The sequence below is a fragment of the Phallusia mammillata genome, chromosome 1, assembly GCF_965637545.1.
Source record: "Phallusia mammillata chromosome 1, kaPhaMamm4.hap1.1, whole genome shotgun sequence".
Classification (NCBI taxonomy): domain Eukaryota; kingdom Metazoa; phylum Chordata; class Ascidiacea; order Phlebobranchia; family Ascidiidae; genus Phallusia; species Phallusia mammillata.
Genome location: NC_137252.1, coordinates 9,282,939 through 9,301,630, shown reverse-complemented (window position 1 = coordinate 9,301,630; position 18,692 = coordinate 9,282,939). Strand labels below are relative to the sequence as shown.

The window sequence follows — 18,692 nt, the reverse complement described above, 5'->3', positions numbered from 1 at the left end:
TAAAATGAATTGTACTATAGGCGGATCAGTCAATTGGTTTTAGACTTTACGCGTGAGAGGCGTATAAATTTTATCATGTATTCATCGGATAAATGTAATAAACAACGATCTATTGACCAAAAGAAGCCGCGACCAGAATGGAAGAAATCGTGGGACTTTATATTTGCTGCGTTGGGATACGCTATTGGGTTAGGAAACGTTTGGAGATTTCCGTACATGTGTTTCAAATATGGAGGAGGTAAGACAAAATAACAGTTATCATGCAGAGAGCTTGTACTAGCATTGAAATGCTTTCATAGGTGCATTTCTTGTCGCATACCTGGTATTCGGTGCAGTGATTGCTGTTCCTCTAATCGTCCTCGAAATTTCTCTGGGCCAGAAGTTGCGGAGGGGACTGGTTAAAAGCTGGTCAGAAGTCCCTATTTTCAAAGGTAATTATGACAAAAACTTGTAGCTATATCCGAGATTGATGCTCAAGCGAATACGGTGCAAAACACGACGTAAGTAAGAGGAATCCATGGCATTAATTGTTACGTGTATGCAGTGATTGGGAGATTTGATTTAGTAACTCGACTCGTGTCCGACTAAAGTCACCTTTTTTAAATACTTGACTTGACTTGACTTGAGTCTCAGCAATGAAAAGACTTGACTTGACTCGTCAAGCCATGAGACAAAAATTGATTCGGACTCGGGATGCCACTATCAAATATAAAATTCTTAACAGATGACCCGTTGAGCTTCAACCAAACAACAGAAGCAGTTTACTGTGCGACTTGTAATTTAGTAATTTTTGCTTAATTTTCACGTAACGAAGTTGCTACTACATGCAAAAACTTTTTTCGCTGACATTGAGCATTGTAGTTGCAGCTTGGTTTAAGCGAACTTTACTGTACAAACGCTCTAGTAAAAATATTTTGGGTTTTCTAAAATTCCAAAGGGTGTTGTTGTCCATATTGTTTAATGAGTGTCAATTACCGCGTTTCATCAAAGTGTGATCCACTCAAAGAAAGGGAAGCCGGTAATAAGTTATGCTTCCTTTATTGAAGTAGTATCACTTGTGTCGGAAAAAAGTCGCTATTACCAATTCCAAAATAATAGATAATATTTTCTCTTAAAGTACTATAGGATCCATTATTTTTGTGATGACGAGACCGCTATACTGATTTGTGTGCTTTTGGTTTGTTTTATACCACCCGATCCGTCTACTTTTAGGCGCTTGAAACTGTCGAATTCTGGGTAATCCCGGGGCTTTATGCTGTTGTATTATATTCCATGTTATGGATTCGGCGCTTTAGGCGACATGGTACGCTATGGATATTACGAACTGCTTTGGTGGTTACCCTATACAGTAACATACGGTGGTGGGATTCAGCTGGCTCGCACTGGTTCTATCAGCGAACCGGTTAGCATTACTGGTTACTGTCAATGGACTTTTTGTAAACAGAACCGGCTGAAAAATATGACTTTTGTGATAGAACCCGACAAAAAATTTGAATCCCACCACTGGTAACATACTTGAAAAAGTGTCGCTCGCTCCAAGAATAGCTTTAGCTTCATTTTTAGAATGTGTGTGCATTGCAGGTGTTGCCTTCGCTCAATTGGTGATTCAGTTGTTGATGAAGCTCATTTATCCTATCGTCTTGGTGTGGTCAACCAAATTTTTCGTCAAAAGTTTTTCTGCAAAGCTCCCCTGGGCTTCATGCGACAATCCCTGGAACACAGCTGCGTGCACAACGATTGGTGAAATGCAACTAAACTCAAGTTTAAATCACACTCATGGGCAGAAAAATAAAACTATATCTGCAGCCACTGAATATTGGAAGTAAGAATAAAAAGACTATAAATAGCAAACGCCCGATTACATTTAAAAACAAACGAAATGATTTAATGTTGTTATTTAGAGTAGACCGATTAGAGTTGATGTAGAAAATAAAACACACCTACGACAGTAAAAACAATTGATTTGACATGTCTCTCTGTAAGGTCGATAATAATGTATAACGGTGCGCAAAGTTAAATTGGTCTCAAACATATCTTGACTTATCCGGATGGGTTTTGACTATTTTTGCATGTCAAACAGGCAAGTACGTAATTTGTAACAACTTATTCCGATTGCATTATACAGGAGTGAAGTGTTAAACCTTACCACAAGCATCAATGAAGTAGGAAGCATTAGATCGGATCTGGTACTCTACAATGTGATAATGTGGGTCCTCTTCTATTTGTGCACCTTTAAAGGCATCAAATGGACCTCCAAGGTAACGAAAATTGTAAAGATACGATCGGTTACGCAAGCTTTACTTTTTGGGGTTGTTGAAAATAGAATTTGGCTCATAAGTTTTCCATCTGTTTTACAGATTGTTTATGTGACTGCTACACTTCCAGTTTTCCTTATCGTGGTTATAACAATACGAAGTGCGACACTTGAGGGCGCATGGAGTGGAATATATTTCTACCTGACACCGCAAGTCGAAAAGCTAATGGAAATTTCGGTAACCAATATTGAAGCATTCGCCTGTCATGTGTAAACTATCATTTTTCCCTGCAGACTTGGGTAGGAGCTTGCTCTCAAGTTATCTACACGAATGGTCCTGGATTGGGCACATTAATTATTCTCGGAAGTTACAACAATTACCATCACAACTTTTGGAGGTGATATATCATGATAAGTAATTTAGGTTTTAAATTCGCGGGTACTTAGAGTTACAACTATAGTCGGTATGTTCTAGTTCACTTGTTCAAAATTGACTTTGCCAAAATCGATTCAGAAATTCTGAAAACGCGTCACAGGTATTTTTACTTAATTAACGTCCAGTCAAACCACTTTTTCAATAGCACCTTATCCACCAACCAACACGGTGATAAATACATCACAAAAAATTGTTTGGGCGTATGGGTGTTCCTTATGTGGTCGTTGTATTCAAGAATTCGAATCCAAAAGTAACCTACACTTGGGATCCACTTAAAGGTCGTTGTTCTGATGATTTAACTTACATACCGGCATGCAACAATACAATTTTAGAAAACAGCGAACCTAAAATAACTTGGAACTTAACTTTCCAACACAATAGTTTGTTTCAAATTTTCGTCAGAGATGCTGTTGCAATAGCCGTTGGAAACTTTCTAACAAGTTTTATAGCCGGATTCGCAGTGTTCTCAACCCTTGGTTATATGGCAACATACCAAGTAAATGTCCATTCATTCGTTCAATAAAAGTTTTCTGCTGATCAAACCGCACATATGTTTGTAGAACACAACTATTCATGATGTGGCAACATCTGGACCCGGTCTTGTGTTTGTTACTTATCCTGAAGCATTGTCACTTCTTCCGTTTCCGCAGTTGTGGAGCGCACTTTTCTTCGTGACAATATTATTGCTCGGATTTGATTCACAGGTATTTCGTATTTGATTTTTGTGGAAAGTCTCCAACTTAAGCCTGGTCTACATCAAACGCTTAATCGAGAGTGGAAGGACTGACGGCTTGGTCGAGTTCAAGCGATAAACTATAAACTAGTAGGTTGCTTAAATCGGTTCTTTTAAAAACCAATAGGCTGGAAGCAAAGCAAAGAAAACTTAAAAAGTTTCACTGAAACTTTTCAGCTGTTTTATAGTTTGTCGTGCTTGAGGCGATTATTGCAGTACTGATGGATAACGTTAGAACGGTACGCCAACATCGATACGGAAGAGAAATTTCACAAGCCTTACTTTGCACATTTCTCATGCTTCTTGGCTTACCAATGCTTACACAGGTAGAAGAAAGAAAGTATTTTTGTTACTTCTAAACTGTTTAATGAGATGACAACATATTTCTGCAGATAAACCAACTTGGAAGTCCTAAATTTCTTAGAAAACATCCCCGATGTTTTAAAGTTTAATTTGAATTTAAATCAAAGATTCTTTACAATAAAATATGGATACGATTTTTTCACACTACAAATAGCCTACCGTACGCCATTATAATGGATCGTTCATTCAAAACATTAAATCATTCAATACATATTCATCAAAATATAGCGTTTTTACTCGCAAAACATTTAAATGCAAATCCGCAGTTAAATATATTTTCTTCTAACTGTGGCAGGGAGGAGTCTACGTATTTGAGCTTCTCAATCGCTACGCGAACTCTGGCTGGTGTTGGTTCTTGATCACAACTTGCGAGTGTGTGGCGGTGGCGTGGTTCTACGGGTTCGAACGATATTGGAAAGATATCGTCAAAATGACCGGAGATCATCGGGGAAGAAGACTATGGCTTAAGATATCGTGGAAGTTTGTCAGCCCTGCAATAACTGCGGTAAAAAAATTCGACTTTAGTTCTAAGTGGTATCTTTTGTTGCAAAAAAAGAAAACTTTACTGGCATTAAATACGCTACTTCACAATGGGGTCAAATTATCTCAATATTAAAATGTCACAGCTGTTATCAATCTACTACATTTCCACGATTGAACCTCTGAAATACAACGAATACGTGTTTCCCCCGTGGACAGAAGTTGTGGGTCACCTGATCAGTGTCATGTGTTTCGTATTTATTCCTGGATATGCGATTTACAAAATTGTACGGACGATCAGAAGTGGAGATGACATCTATCAGGTAAAAGACTATGCTTCGCAATGTAGACTTCTTCAGTCGGTGCTATGAATTGCAGAGTTACGTTTGAAATCCATATTTGATAACATTACAAAAATCGCAATGAAAACAAATTGGCCCTCTTACTAAATAAAATCTCTAAAACCGGATAGGCGTTAGGCATCATATTAATCGTCGTGTATATTTAAGTATCAACTGTATCAACTGCATTATAAAGTCGAGTCAAACTGGTGGTTAATACCAGGAGCCCATGAACTTACTTCTTATTACAAGGTGGTTTTACATTGCATGAAAAACAGGAGTTCTGCACATAAAAATTATTCAATATATATATATAGCCCATATATCTGGATAAATATTTTTTGCGACAAAATATATTTAAGGTTGACATAAGTTGTAAAAAAAACAATGCAGAACGTATTTGTCATCCCATCCCAATTTTTTCTTATGCATGCACACGTATATTGTTTATTGAGTGAATTACATGTAAATCTAAAAGCTTGTTTTTCAACATTTGTACCAAATTTTCTTACAGCTATTTCAGCCTCAAAATTTTAAAGACGAATCCAAGCAAGTCGCCGAGCAAGAAGATTTACCCCTTAGAGTGAAAGAATGTTCGTAAAACATTGCACGATGATGATATAGACTAAACAAATCCCACATGTTCACTTGCTATTTGATTTTCTTTTATTGGGATGATGGTTTGATTTGACGTCAAAAAGTCAAGCATTTGGTCGCTTCATTTCTGTTCTTGCAAAGATTTCAATATGTTTAGGATTGTTACATACCCAGCAGTGTTCAAAACGTCTAAGTGGTTGGAATCTTAAATTTTAATACTGTTTAAAATTGTATTGCGGCAACTGAGTCATAGTTCAAAGACATTTAACTTGCTTTGAATTATTGCGTTAAAAGGCATGGATCTGGTCATCAGGTGAAACATAAAACTGCCTGATGTTTTGATTATCCAATTACATAAATAAGATAGCAAACCAGGCTGGCGTTGTTTTGCACGCACATTCCAGCATTTTTGTAGCATTCGACCTCCTGCGTAAGATTTCTTAGAATGTCGACCAGTAATAGGAAAAATTGCTATTTCAATGTAATGTGATGACGACGGTTTGTAGAGAGACCTCCAGAATAATGTTCGCAAGAAATAGATATTTAATTAGATCGGTCAGGAAGGATACGGTTTGTCGTACTTAAAATAAATATACGCCAGTTTTTTTCATTTATAGTCTATATGCGCTATAGCCTATGACAGTAGTTCTCAAACTGTGCGTCGCGACGCTCTGGTGCGTCGTTTCAATTTTCCAAGGGCGTCGCAGAATAGTTGCGTTTCGTGGCTTTTTGTGGTTGTATCAATAAACACAACTTTAATAATAAGTTTTCTCACTAACTTTTATTTGCTGGTGCGTCGCAAGACCAGAAAACTTTTCCAGAGGCGTCGCAACAGAAAAAGTTTGAGAACCACTGGCGTATAAAAAAATGGGTATTACAAAAATGTCTTGATCACTTGAATAATTTGAGAGGGCTGTGGTAGATACTCAACAGTGTTCAAAACATCTCATAAGCAGTTGTATAACCTTGTTGCTTCTGAAGACCTGCTTTTTAACTTGGGTTTAATACAGGCTCAGGTATATGCAAAAAGTTACCGGAGGTTCGATGCCAATACCTTGAAACCGCAAAAAACAATAATGTAATTGATAGCAGTGAATAAAAGCTTAAAGACTAACGTTACGAGTTTGGACAAGAAGGAACTGTCAAGCTCAAGCAAAGTTAAAATGAATTGTACTATAGGCGGATCAGTCAATTGGTTTTAGACTTTACGCGTGAGAGGCGTATAAATTTTATCATGTATTCATCGGATAAATGTAATAAACAACGATCTATTGACCAAAAGAAGCCGCGACCAGAATGGAAGAAATCGTGGGACTTTATATTTGCTGCGTTGGGATACGCTATTGGGTTAGGAAACGTTTGGAGATTTCCGTACATGTGTTTCAAATATGGAGGAGGTAAGACAAAATAACAGTTATCATGCAGAGAGCTTGTACTAGCATTGAAATGCTTTCATAGGTGCATTTCTTGTCGCATACCTGGTATTCGGTGCAGTGATTGCTGTTCCTCTAATCGTCCTCGAAATTTCTCTGGGCCAGAAGTTGCGGAGGGGACTGGTTAAAAGCTGGTCAGAAGTCCCTATTTTCAAAGGTAATTATGACAAAAACTTGTAGCTATATCCGAGATTGATGCTCAAGCGAATACGGTGCAAAACACGACGTAAGTAAGAGGAATCCATGGCATTAATTGTTACGTGTATGCAGTGATTGGGAGATTTGATTTAGTAACTCGACTCGTGTCCGACTAAAGTCACCTTTTTTAAATACTTGACTTGACTTGACTTGAGTCTCAGCAATGAAAAGACTTGACTTGACTCGTCAAGCCATGAGACAAAAATTGATTCGGACTCGGGATGCCACTATCAAATATAAAATTCTTAACAGATGACCCGTTGAGCTTCAACCAAACAACAGAAGCAGTTTACTGTGCGACTTGTAATTTAGTAATTTTTGCTTAATTTTCACGTAACGAAGTTGCTACTACATGCAAAAACTTTTTTCGCTGACATTGAGCATTGTAGTTGCAGCTTGGTTTAAGCGAACTTTACTGTACAAACGCTCTAGTAAAAATATTTTGGGTTTTCTAAAATTCCAAAGGGTGTTGTTGTCCATATTGTTTAATGAGTGTCAATTACCGCGTTTCATCAAAGTGTGATCCACTCAAAGAAAGGGAAGCCGGTAATAAGTTATGCTTCCTTTATTGAAGTAGTATCACTTGTGTCGGAAAAAAGTCGCTATTACCAATTCCAAAATAATAGATAATATTTTCTCTTAAAGTACTATAGGATCCATTATTTTTGTGATGACGAGACCGCTATACTGATTTGTGTGCTTTTGGTTTGTTTTATACCACCCGATCCGTCTACTTTTAGGCGCTTGAAACTGTCGAATTCTGGGTAATCCCGGGGCTTTATGCTGTTGTATTATATTCCATGTTATGGATTCGGCGCTTTAGGCGACATGGTACGCTATGGATATTACGAACTGCTTTGGTGGTTACCCTATACAGTAACATACGGTGGTGGGATTCAGCTGGCTCGCACTGGTTCTATCAGCGAACCGGTTAGCATTACTGGTTACTGTCAATGGACTTTTTGTAAACAGAACCGGCTGAAAAATATGACTTTTGTGATAGAACCCGACAAAAAATTTGAATCCCACCACTGGTAACATACTTGAAAAAGTGTCGCTCGCTCCAAGAATAGCTTTAGCTTCATTTTTAGAATGTGTGTGCATTGCAGGTGTTGCCTTCGCTCAATTGGTGATTCAGTTGTTGATGAAGCTCATTTATCCTATCGTCTTGGTGTGGTCAACCAAATTTTTCGTCAAAAGTTTTTCTGCAAAGCTCCCCTGGGCTTCATGCGACAATCCCTGGAACACAGCTGCGTGCACAACGATTGGTGAAATGCAACTAAACTCAAGTTTAAATCACACTCATGGGCAGAAAAATAAAACTATATCTGCAGCCACTGAATATTGGAAGTAAGAATAAAAAGACTATAAATAGCAAACGCCCGATTACATTTAAAAACAAACGAAATGATTTAATGTTGTTATTTAGAGTAGACCGATTAGAGTTGATGTAGAAAATAAAACACACCTACGACAGTAAAAACAATTGATTTGACATGTCTCTCTGTAAGGTCGATAATAATGTATAACGGTGCGCAAAGTTAAATTGGTCTCAAACATATCTTGACTTATCCGGATGGGTTTTGACTATTTTTGCATGTCAAACAGGCAAGTACGTAATTTGTAACAACTTATTCCGATTGCATTATACAGGAGTGAAGTGTTAAACCTTACCACAAGCATCAATGAAGTAGGAAGCATTAGATCGGATCTGGTACTCTACAATGTGATAATGTGGGTCCTCTTCTATTTGTGCACCTTTAAAGGCATCAAATGGACCTCCAAGGTAACGAAAATTGTAAAGATACGATCGGTTACGCAAGCTTTACTTTTTGGGGTTGTTGAAAATAGAATTTGGCTCATAAGTTTTCCATCTGTTTTACAGATTGTTTATGTGACTGCTACACTTCCAGTTTTCCTTATCGTGGTTATAACAATACGAAGTGCGACACTTGAGGGCGCATGGAGTGGAATATATTTCTACCTGACACCGCAAGTCGAAAAGCTAATGGAAATTTCGGTAACCAATATTGAAGCATTCGCCTGTCATGTGTAAACTATCATTTTTCCCTGCAGACTTGGGTAGGAGCTTGCTCTCAAGTTATCTACACGAATGGTCCTGGATTGGGCACATTAATTATTCTCGGAAGTTACAACAATTACCATCACAACTTTTGGAGGTGATATATCATGATAAGTAATTTAGGTTTTAAATTCGCGGGTACTTAGAGTTACAACTATAGTCGGTATGTTCTAGTTCACTTGTTCAAAATTGACTTTGCCAAAATCGATTCAGAAATTCTGAAAACGCGTCACAGGTATTTTTACTTAATTAACGTCCAGTCAAACCACTTTTTCAATAGCACCTTATCCACCAACCAACACGGTGATAAATACATCACAAAAAATTGTTTGGGCGTATGGGTGTTCCTTATGTGGTCGTTGTATTCAAGAATTCGAATCCAAAAGTAACCTACACTTGGGATCCACTTAAAGGTCGTTGTTCTGATGATTTAACTTACATACCGGCATGCAACAATACAATTTTAGAAAACAGCGAACCTAAAATAACTTGGAACTTAACTTTCCAACACAATAGTTTGTTTCAAATTTTCGTCAGAGATGCTGTTGCAATAGCCGTTGGAAACTTTCTAACAAGTTTTATAGCCGGATTCGCAGTGTTCTCAACCCTTGGTTATATGGCAACATACCAAGTAAATGTCCATTCATTCGTTCAATAAAAGTTTTCTGCTGATCAAACCGCACATATGTTTGTAGAACACAACTATTCATGATGTGGCAACATCTGGACCCGGTCTTGTGTTTGTTACTTATCCTGAAGCATTGTCACTTCTTCCGTTTCCGCAGTTGTGGAGCGCACTTTTCTTCGTGACAATATTATTGCTCGGATTTGATTCACAGGTATTTCGTATTTGATTTTTGTGGAAAGTCTCCAACTTAAGCCTGGTCTACATCAGACGCTTAATCGAGAGTGGAAGGACTGACGGCTTGGTCGAGTTCAAGCGATAAACTATAAACTAGTAGGTTGCTTAAATCGGTTCTTTTAAAAACCAATAGGCTGGAAGCAAAACAAAGAAAACTTAAAAAGTTTCACTGAAACTTTTCAGCTGTTTTATAGTTTGTCGTGCTTGAGGCGATTATTGCAGTACTGATGGATAACGTTAGAACGGTACGCCAACATCGATACGGAAGAGAAATTTCACAAGCCTTACTTTGCACATTTCTCATGCTTCTTGGCTTACCAATGCTTACACAGGTAGAAGAAAGAAAGTATTTTTGTTACTTCTAAACTGTTTAATGAGATGACAACATATTTCTGCAGATAAACCAACTTGGAAGTCCTAAATTTCTTAGAAAACATCCCCGATGTTTTAAAGTTTAATTTGAATTTAAATCAAAGATTCTTTACAATAAAATATGGATACGATTTTTTCACACTACAAATAGCCTACCGTACGCCATTATAATGGATCGTTCATTCAAAACATTAAATCATTCAATACATATTCATCAAAATATAGCGTTTTTACTCGCAAAACATTTAAATGCAAATCCGCAGTTAAATATATTTTCTTCTAACTGTGGCAGGGAGGAGTCTACGTATTTGAGCTTCTCAATCGCTACGCGAACTCTGGCTGGTGTTGGTTCTTGATCACAACTTGCGAGTGTGTGGCGGTGGCGTGGTTCTACGGGTTCGAACGATATTGGAAAGATATCGTCAAAATGACCGGAGATCATCGGGGAAGAAGACTATGGCTTAAGATATCGTGGAAGTTTGTCAGCCCTGCAATAACTGCGGTAAAAAAATTCGACTTTAGTTCTAAGTGGTATCTTTTGTTGCAAAAAAAGAAAACTTTACTGGCATTAAATACGCTACTTCACAATGGGGTCAAATTATCTCAATATTAAAATGTCACAGCTGTTATCAATCTACTACATTTCCACGATTGAACCTCTGAAATACAACGAATACGTGTTTCCCCCGTGGACAGAAGTTGTGGGTCACCTGATCAGTGTCATGTGTTTCGTATTTATTCCTGGATATGCGATTTACAAAATTGTACGGACGATCAGAAGTGGAGATGACATCTATCAGGTAAAAGACTATGCTTCGCAATGTAGACTTCTTCAGTCGGTGCTATGAATTGCAGAGTTACGTTTGAAATCCATATTTGATAACATTACAAAAATCGCAATGAAAACAAATTGGCCCTCTTACTAAATAAAATCTCTAAAACCGGATAGGCGTTAGGCATCATATTAATCGTCGTGTATATTTAAGTATCAACTGTATCAACTGCATTATAAAGTCGAGTCAAACTGGTGGTTAATACCAGGAGCCCATGAACTTACTTCTTATTACAAGGTGGTTTTACATTGCATGAAAAACAGGAGTTCTGCACATAAAAATTATTCAATATATATATATAGCCCATATATCTGGATAAATATTTTTTGCGACAAAATATATTTAAGGTTGACATAAGTTGTAAAAAAAACAATGCAGAACGTATTTGTCATCCCATCCCAATTTTTTCTTATGCATGCACACGTATATTGTTTATTGAGTGAATTACATGTAAATCTAAAAGCTTGTTTTTCAACATTTGTACCAAATTTTCTTACAGCTATTTCAGCCTCAAAATTTTAAAGACGAATCCAAGCAAGTCGCCGAGCAAGAAGATTTACCCCTTAGAGTGAAAGAATGTTCGTAAAACATTGCACGATGATGATATAGACTAAACAAATCCCACATGTTCACTTGCTATTTGATTTTCTTTTATTGGGATGATGGTTTGATTTGACGTCAAAAAGTCAAGCATTTGGTCGCTTCATTTCTGTTCTTGCAAAGATTTCAATATGTTTAGGATTGTTACATACCCAGCAGTGTTCAAAACGTCTAAGTGGTTGGAATCTTAAATTTTAATACTGTTTAAAATTGTATTGCGGCAACTGAGTCATAGTTCAAAGACATTTAACTTGCTTTGAATTATTGCGTTAAAAGGCATGGATCTGGTCATCAGGTGAAACATAAAACTGCCTGATGTTTTGATTATCCAATTACATAAATAAGATAGCAAACCAGGCTGGCGTTGTTTTGCACGCACATTCCAGCATTTTTGTAGCATTCGACCTCCTGCGTAAGATTTCTTAGAATGTCGACCAGTAATAGGAAAAATTGCTATTTCAATGTAATGTGATGACGACGGTTTGTAGAGAGACCTCCAGAATAATGTTCGCAAGAAATAGATATTTAATTAGATCGGTCAGGAAGGATACGGTTTGTCGTACTTAAAATAAATATACGCCAGTTTTTTTCATTTATAGTCTATATGCGCTATAGCCTATGACAGTAGTTCTCAAACTGTGCGTCGCGACGCTCTGGTGCGTCGTTTCAATTTTCCAAGGGCGTCGCAGAATAGTTGCGTTTCGTGGCTTTTTGTGGTTGTATCAATAAACACAACTTTAATAATAAGTTTTCTCACTAACTTTTATTTGCTGGTGCGTCGCAAGACCAGAAAACTTTTCCAGAGGCGTCGCAACAGAAAAAGTTTGAGAACCACTGGCGTATAAAAAAATGGGTATTACAAAAATGTCTTGATCACTTGAATAATTTGAGAGGGCTGTGGTAGATACTCAACAGTGTTCAAAACATCTCATAAGCAGTTGTATAACCTTGTTGCTTCTGAAGACCTGCTTTTTAACTTGGGTTTAATACAGGCTCAGGTATATGCAAAAAGTTACCGGAGGTTCGATGCCAATACCTTGAAACCGCAAAAAACAATAATGTAATTGATAGCAGTGAATAAAAGCTTAAAGACTAACGTTACGAGTTTGGACAAGAAGGAACTGTCAAGCTCAAGCAAAGTTAAAATGAATTGTACTATAGGCGGATCAGTCAATTGGTTTTAGACTTTACGCGTGAGAGGCGTATAAATTTTATCATGTATTCATCGGATAAATGTAATAAACAACGATCTATTGACCAAAAGAAGCCGCGACCAGAATGGAAGAAATCGTGGGACTTTATATTTGCTGCGTTGGGATACGCTATTGGGTTAGGAAACGTTTGGAGATTTCCGTACATGTGTTTCAAATATGGAGGAGGTAAGACAAAATAACAGTTATCATGCAGAGAGCTTGTACTAGCATTGAAATGCTTTCATAGGTGCATTTCTTGTCGCATACCTGGTATTCGGTGCAGTGATTGCTGTTCCTCTAATCGTCCTCGAAATTTCTCTGGGCCAGAAGTTGCGGAGGGGACTGGTTAAAAGCTGGTCAGAAGTCCCTATTTTCAAAGGTAATTATGACAAAAACTTGTAGCTATATCCGAGATTGATGCTCAAGCGAATACGGTGCAAAACACGACGTAAGTAAGAGGAATCCATGGCATTAATTGTTACGTGTATGCAGTGATTGGGAGATTTGATTTAGTAACTCGACTCGTGTCCGACTAAAGTCACCTTTTTTAAATACTTGACTTGACTTGACTTGAGTCTCAGCAATGAAAAGACTTGACTTGACTCGTCAAGCCATGAGACAAAAATTGATTCGGACTCGGGATGCCACTATCAAATATAAAATTCTTAACAGATGACCCGTTGAGCTTCAACCAAACAACAGAAGCAGTTTACTGTGCGACTTGTAATTTAGTAATTTTTGCTTAATTTTCACGTAACGAAGTTGCTACTACATGCAAAAACTTTTTTCGCTGACATTGAGCATTGTAGTTGCAGCTTGGTTTAAGCGAACTTTACTGTACAAACGCTCTAGTAAAAATATTTTGGGTTTTCTAAAATTCCAAAGGGTGTTGTTGTCCATATTGTTTAATGAGTGTCAATTACCGCGTTTCATCAAAGTGTGATCCACTCAAAGAAAGGGAAGCCGGTAATAAGTTATGCTTCCTTTATTGAAGTAGTATCACTTGTGTCGGAAAAAAGTCGCTATTACCAATTCCAAAATAATAGATAATATTTTCTCTTAAAGTACTATAGGATCCATTATTTTTGTGATGACGAGACCGCTATACTGATTTGTGTGCTTTTGGTTTGTTTTATACCACCCGATCCGTCTACTTTTAGGCGCTTGAAACTGTCGAATTCTGGGTAATCCCGGGGCTTTATGCTGTTGTATTATATTCCATGTTATGGATTCGGCGCTTTAGGCGACATGGTACGCTATGGATATTACGAACTGCTTTGGTGGTTACCCTATACAGTAACATACGGTGGTGGGATTCAGCTGGCTCGCACTGGTTCTATCAGCGAACCGGTTAGCATTACTGGTTACTGTCAATGGACTTTTTGTAAACAGAACCGGCTGAAAAATATGACTTTTGTGATAGAACCCGACAAAAAATTTGAATCCCACCACTGGTAACATACTTGAAAAAGTGTCGCTCGCTCCAAGAATAGCTTTAGCTTCATTTTTAGAATGTGTGTGCATTGCAGGTGTTGCCTTCGCTCAATTGGTGATTCAGTTGTTGATGAAGCTCATTTATCCTATCGTCTTGGTGTGGTCAACCAAATTTTTCGTCAAAAGTTTTTCTGCAAAGCTCCCCTGGGCTTCATGCGACAATCCCTGGAACACAGCTGCGTGCACAACGATTGGTGAAATGCAACTAAACTCAAGTTTAAATCACACTCATGGGCAGAAAAATAAAACTATATCTGCAGCCACTGAATATTGGAAGTAAGAATAAAAAGACTATAAATAGCAAACGCCCGATTACATTTAAAAACAAACGAAATGATTTAATGTTGTTATTTAGAGTAGACCGATTAGAGTTGATGTAGAAAATAAAACACACCTACGACAGTAAAAACAATTGATTTGACATGTCTCTCTGTAAGGTCGATAATAATGTATAACGGTGCGCAAAGTTAAATTGGTCTCAAACATATCTTGACTTATCCGGATGGGTTTTGACTATTTTTGCATGTCAAACAGGCAAGTACGTAATTTGTAACAACTTATTCCGATTGCATTATACAGGAGTGAAGTGTTAAACCTTACCACAAGCATCAATGAAGTAGGAAGCATTAGATCGGATCTGGTACTCTACAATGTGATAATGTGGGTCCTCTTCTATTTGTGCACCTTTAAAGGCATCAAATGGACCTCCAAGGTAACGAAAATTGTAAAGATACGATCGGTTACGCAAGCTTTACTTTTTGGGGTTGTTGAAAATAGAATTTGGCTCATAAGTTTTCCATCTGTTTTACAGATTGTTTATGTGACTGCTACACTTCCAGTTTTCCTTATCGTGGTTATAACAATACGAAGTGCGACACTTGAGGGCGCATGGAGTGGAATATATTTCTACCTGACACCGCAAGTCGAAAAGCTAATGGAAATTTCGGTAACCAATATTGAAGCATTCGCCTGTCATGTGTAAACTATCATTTTTCCCTGCAGACTTGGGTAGGAGCTTGCTCTCAAGTTATCTACACGAATGGTCCTGGATTGGGCACATTAATTATTCTCGGAAGTTACAACAATTACCATCACAACTTTTGGAGGTGATATATCATGATAAGTAATTTAGGTTTTAAATTCGCGGGTACTTAGAGTTACAACTATAGTCGGTATGTTCTAGTTCACTTGTTCAAAATTGACTTTGCCAAAATCGATTCAGAAATTCTGAAAACGCGTCACAGGTATTTTTACTTAATTAACGTCCAGTCAAACCACTTTTTCAATAGCACCTTATCCACCAACCAACACGGTGATAAATACATCACAAAAAATTGTTTGGGCGTATGGGTGTTCCTTATGTGGTCGTTGTATTCAAGAATTCGAATCCAAAAGTAACCTACACTTGGGATCCACTTAAAGGTCGTTGTTCTGATGATTTAACTTACATACCGGCATGCAACAATACAATTTTAGAAAACAGCGAACCTAAAATAACTTGGAACTTAACTTTCCAACACAATAGTTTGTTTCAAATTTTCGTCAGAGATGCTGTTGCAATAGCCGTTGGAAACTTTCTAACAAGTTTTATAGCCGGATTCGCAGTGTTCTCAACCCTTGGTTATATGGCAACATACCAAGTAAATGTCCATTCATTCGTTCAATAAAAGTTTTCTGCTGATCAAACCGCACATATGTTTGTAGAACACAACTATTCATGATGTGGCAACATCTGGACCCGGTCTTGTGTTTGTTACTTATCCTGAAGCATTGTCACTTCTTCCGTTTCCGCAGTTGTGGAGCGCACTTTTCTTCGTGACAATATTATTGCTCGGATTTGATTCACAGGTATTTCGTATTTGATTTTTGTGGAAAGTCTCCAACTTAAGCCTGGTCTACATCAAACGCTTAATCGAGAGTGGAAGGACTGACGGCTTGGTCGAGTTCAAGCGATAAACTATAAACTAGTAGGTTGCTTAAATCGGTTCTTTTAAAAACCAATAGGCTGGAAGCAAAGCAAAGAAAACTTAAAAAGTTTCACTGAAACTTTTCAGCTGTTTTATAGTTTGTCGTGCTTGAGGCGATTATTGCAGTACTGATGGATAACGTTAGAACGGTACGCCAACATCGATACGGAAGAGAAATTTCACAAGCCTTACTTTGCACATTTCTCATGCTTCTTGGCTTACCAATGCTTACACAGGTAGAAGAAAGAAAGTATTTTTGTTACTTCTAAACTGTTTAATGAGATGACAACATATTTCTGCAGATAAACCAACTTGGAAGTCCTAAATTTCTTAGAAAACATCCCCGATGTTTTAAAGTTTAATTTGAATTTAAATCAAAGATTCTTTACAATAAAATATGGATACGATTTTTTCACACTACAAATAGCCTACCGTACGCCATTATAATGGATCGTTCATTCAAAACATTAAATCATTCAATACATATTCATCAAAATATAGCGTTTTTACTCGCAAAACATTTAAATGCAAATCCGCAGTTAAATATATTTTCTTCTAACTGTGGCAGGGAGGAGTCTACGTATTTGAGCTTCTCAATCGCTACGCGAACTCTGGCTGGTGTTGGTTCTTGATCACAACTTGCGAGTGTGTGGCGGTGGCGTGGTTCTACGGGTTCGAACGATATTGGAAAGATATCGTCAAAATGACCGGAGATCATCGGGGAAGAAGACTATGGCTTAAGATATCGTGGAAGTTTGTCAGCCCTGCAATAACTGCGGTAAAAAAATTCGACTTTAGTTCTAAGTGGTATCTTTTGTTGCAAAAAAAGAAAACTTTACTGGCATTAAATACGCTACTTCACAATGGGGTCAAATTATCTCAATATTAAAATGTCACAGCTGTTATCAATCTACTACATTTCCACGATTGAACCTCTGAAATACAACGAATACGTGTTTCCCCCGTGGACAGAAGTTGTGGGTCACCTGATCAGTGTCATGTGTTTCGTATTTATTCCTGGATATGCGATTTACAAAATTGTACGGACGATCAGAAGTGGAGATGACATCTATCAGGTAAAAGACTATGCTTCGCAATGTAGACTTCTTCAGTCGGTGCTATGAATTGCAGAGTTACGTTTGAAATCCATATTTGATAACATTACAAAAATCGCAATGAAAACAAATTGGCCCTCTTACTAAATAAAATCTCTAAAACCGGATAGGCGTTAGGCATCATATTAATCGTCGTGTATATTTAAGTATCAACTGTATCAACTGCATTATAAAGTCGAGTCAAACTGGTGGTTAATACCAGGAGCCCATGAACTTACTTCTTATTACAAGGTGGTTTTACATTGCATGAAAAACAGGAGTTCTGCACATAAAAATTATTCAATATATATATATAGCCCATATATCTGGATAAATATTTTTTGCGACAAAATATATTTAAGGTTGACATAAGTTGTAAAAAAAACAATGCAGAACGTATTTGTCATCCCATCCCAATTTTTTCTTATGCATGCACACGTATATTGTTTATTGAGTGAATTACATGTAAATCTAAAAGCTTGTTTTTCAACATTTGTACCAAATTTTCTTACAGCTATTTCAGCCTCAAAATTTTAAAGACGAATCCAAGCAAGTCGCCGAGCAAGAAGATTTACCCCTTAGAGTGAAAGAATGTTCGTAAAACATTGCACGATGATGATATAGACTAAACAAATCCCACATGTTCACTTGCTATTTGATTTTCTTTTATTGGGATGATGGTTTGATTTGACGTCAAAAAGTCAAGCATTTGGTCGCTTCATTTCTGTTCTTGCAAAGATTTCAATATGTTTAGGATTGTTACATACCCAGCAGTGTTCAAAACGTCTAAGTGGTTGGAATCTTAAATTTTAATACTGTTTAAAATTGTATTGCGGCAACTGAGTCATAGTTCAAAGACATTTAACTTGCTTTGAATTATTGCGTTAAAAGGCATGGATCTGGTCATCAGGTGAAACATAAAACTGCCTGATGTTTTGATTATCCAATTACATAAATAAGATAGCAAACCAGGCTGGCGTTGTTTTGCACGCACATTCCAGCATTTTTGTAGCATTCGACCTCCTGCGTAAGATTTCTTAGAATGTCGACCAGTAATAGGAAAAATTGCTATTTCAATGTAATGTGATGACGACGGTTTGTAGAGAGACCTCCAGAATAATGTTCGCAAGAAATAGATATTTAATTAGATCGGTCAGGAAGGATACGGTTTGTCGTACTTAAAATAAATATACGCCAGTTTTTTTCATTTATAGTCTATATGCGCTATAGCCTATGACAGTAGTTCTCAAACTGTGCGTCGCGACGCTCTGGTGCGTCGTTTCAATTTTCCAAGGGCGTCGCAGAATAGTTGCGTTTCGTGGCTTTTTGTGGTTGTATCAATAAACACAACTTTAATAA

General features: G+C 37.4%; 3 protein-coding genes across 3 annotated transcripts; all 3 read left to right on the top strand.

Annotated features, from left to right (window-relative positions):
• Positions 1-25: 25 nt before the first annotated feature.
• On the top strand, positions 26-5,499 carry LOC145231274 (sodium- and chloride-dependent GABA transporter 1-like). The gene is made up of 12 exons (XM_080096332.1): positions 26-238; positions 300-431; positions 1,582-1,822; positions 2,126-2,258; positions 2,358-2,492; positions 2,549-2,652; positions 3,093-3,186; positions 3,251-3,394; positions 3,612-3,749; positions 4,082-4,291; positions 4,413-4,589; positions 5,122-5,499. The coding sequence occupies exons 1-12, from the start codon at positions 76-78 to the stop codon at positions 5,206-5,208; spliced, it is 1,758 nt and encodes a 585-aa protein (XP_079952458.1). The 5' UTR covers positions 26-75; the 3' UTR covers positions 5,209-5,499.
• Positions 5,500-6,388: 889 nt separating this feature from the next.
• Positions 6,389-11,862, top strand: LOC145231915 (sodium- and chloride-dependent GABA transporter 1-like). The gene is made up of 12 exons (XM_080096382.1): positions 6,389-6,601; positions 6,663-6,794; positions 7,945-8,185; positions 8,489-8,621; positions 8,721-8,855; positions 8,912-9,015; positions 9,456-9,549; positions 9,614-9,757; positions 9,975-10,112; positions 10,445-10,654; positions 10,776-10,952; positions 11,485-11,862. The coding sequence occupies exons 1-12, from the start codon at positions 6,439-6,441 to the stop codon at positions 11,569-11,571; spliced, it is 1,758 nt and encodes a 585-aa protein (XP_079952508.1). The 5' UTR covers positions 6,389-6,438; the 3' UTR covers positions 11,572-11,862.
• An 889-nt stretch (positions 11,863-12,751) lies between these two features.
• On the top strand, positions 12,752-18,225 carry LOC145231258 (sodium- and chloride-dependent GABA transporter 1-like). Its single transcript, XM_080096331.1, has 12 exons — positions 12,752-12,964; positions 13,026-13,157; positions 14,308-14,548; positions 14,852-14,984; positions 15,084-15,218; positions 15,275-15,378; positions 15,819-15,912; positions 15,977-16,120; positions 16,338-16,475; positions 16,808-17,017; positions 17,139-17,315; positions 17,848-18,225. Exons 1-12 carry the CDS (start codon positions 12,802-12,804, stop codon positions 17,932-17,934), a joined length of 1,758 nt encoding a protein of 585 aa, XP_079952457.1. The 5' UTR covers positions 12,752-12,801; the 3' UTR covers positions 17,935-18,225.
• Positions 18,226-18,692: the final 467 nt, after the last annotated feature.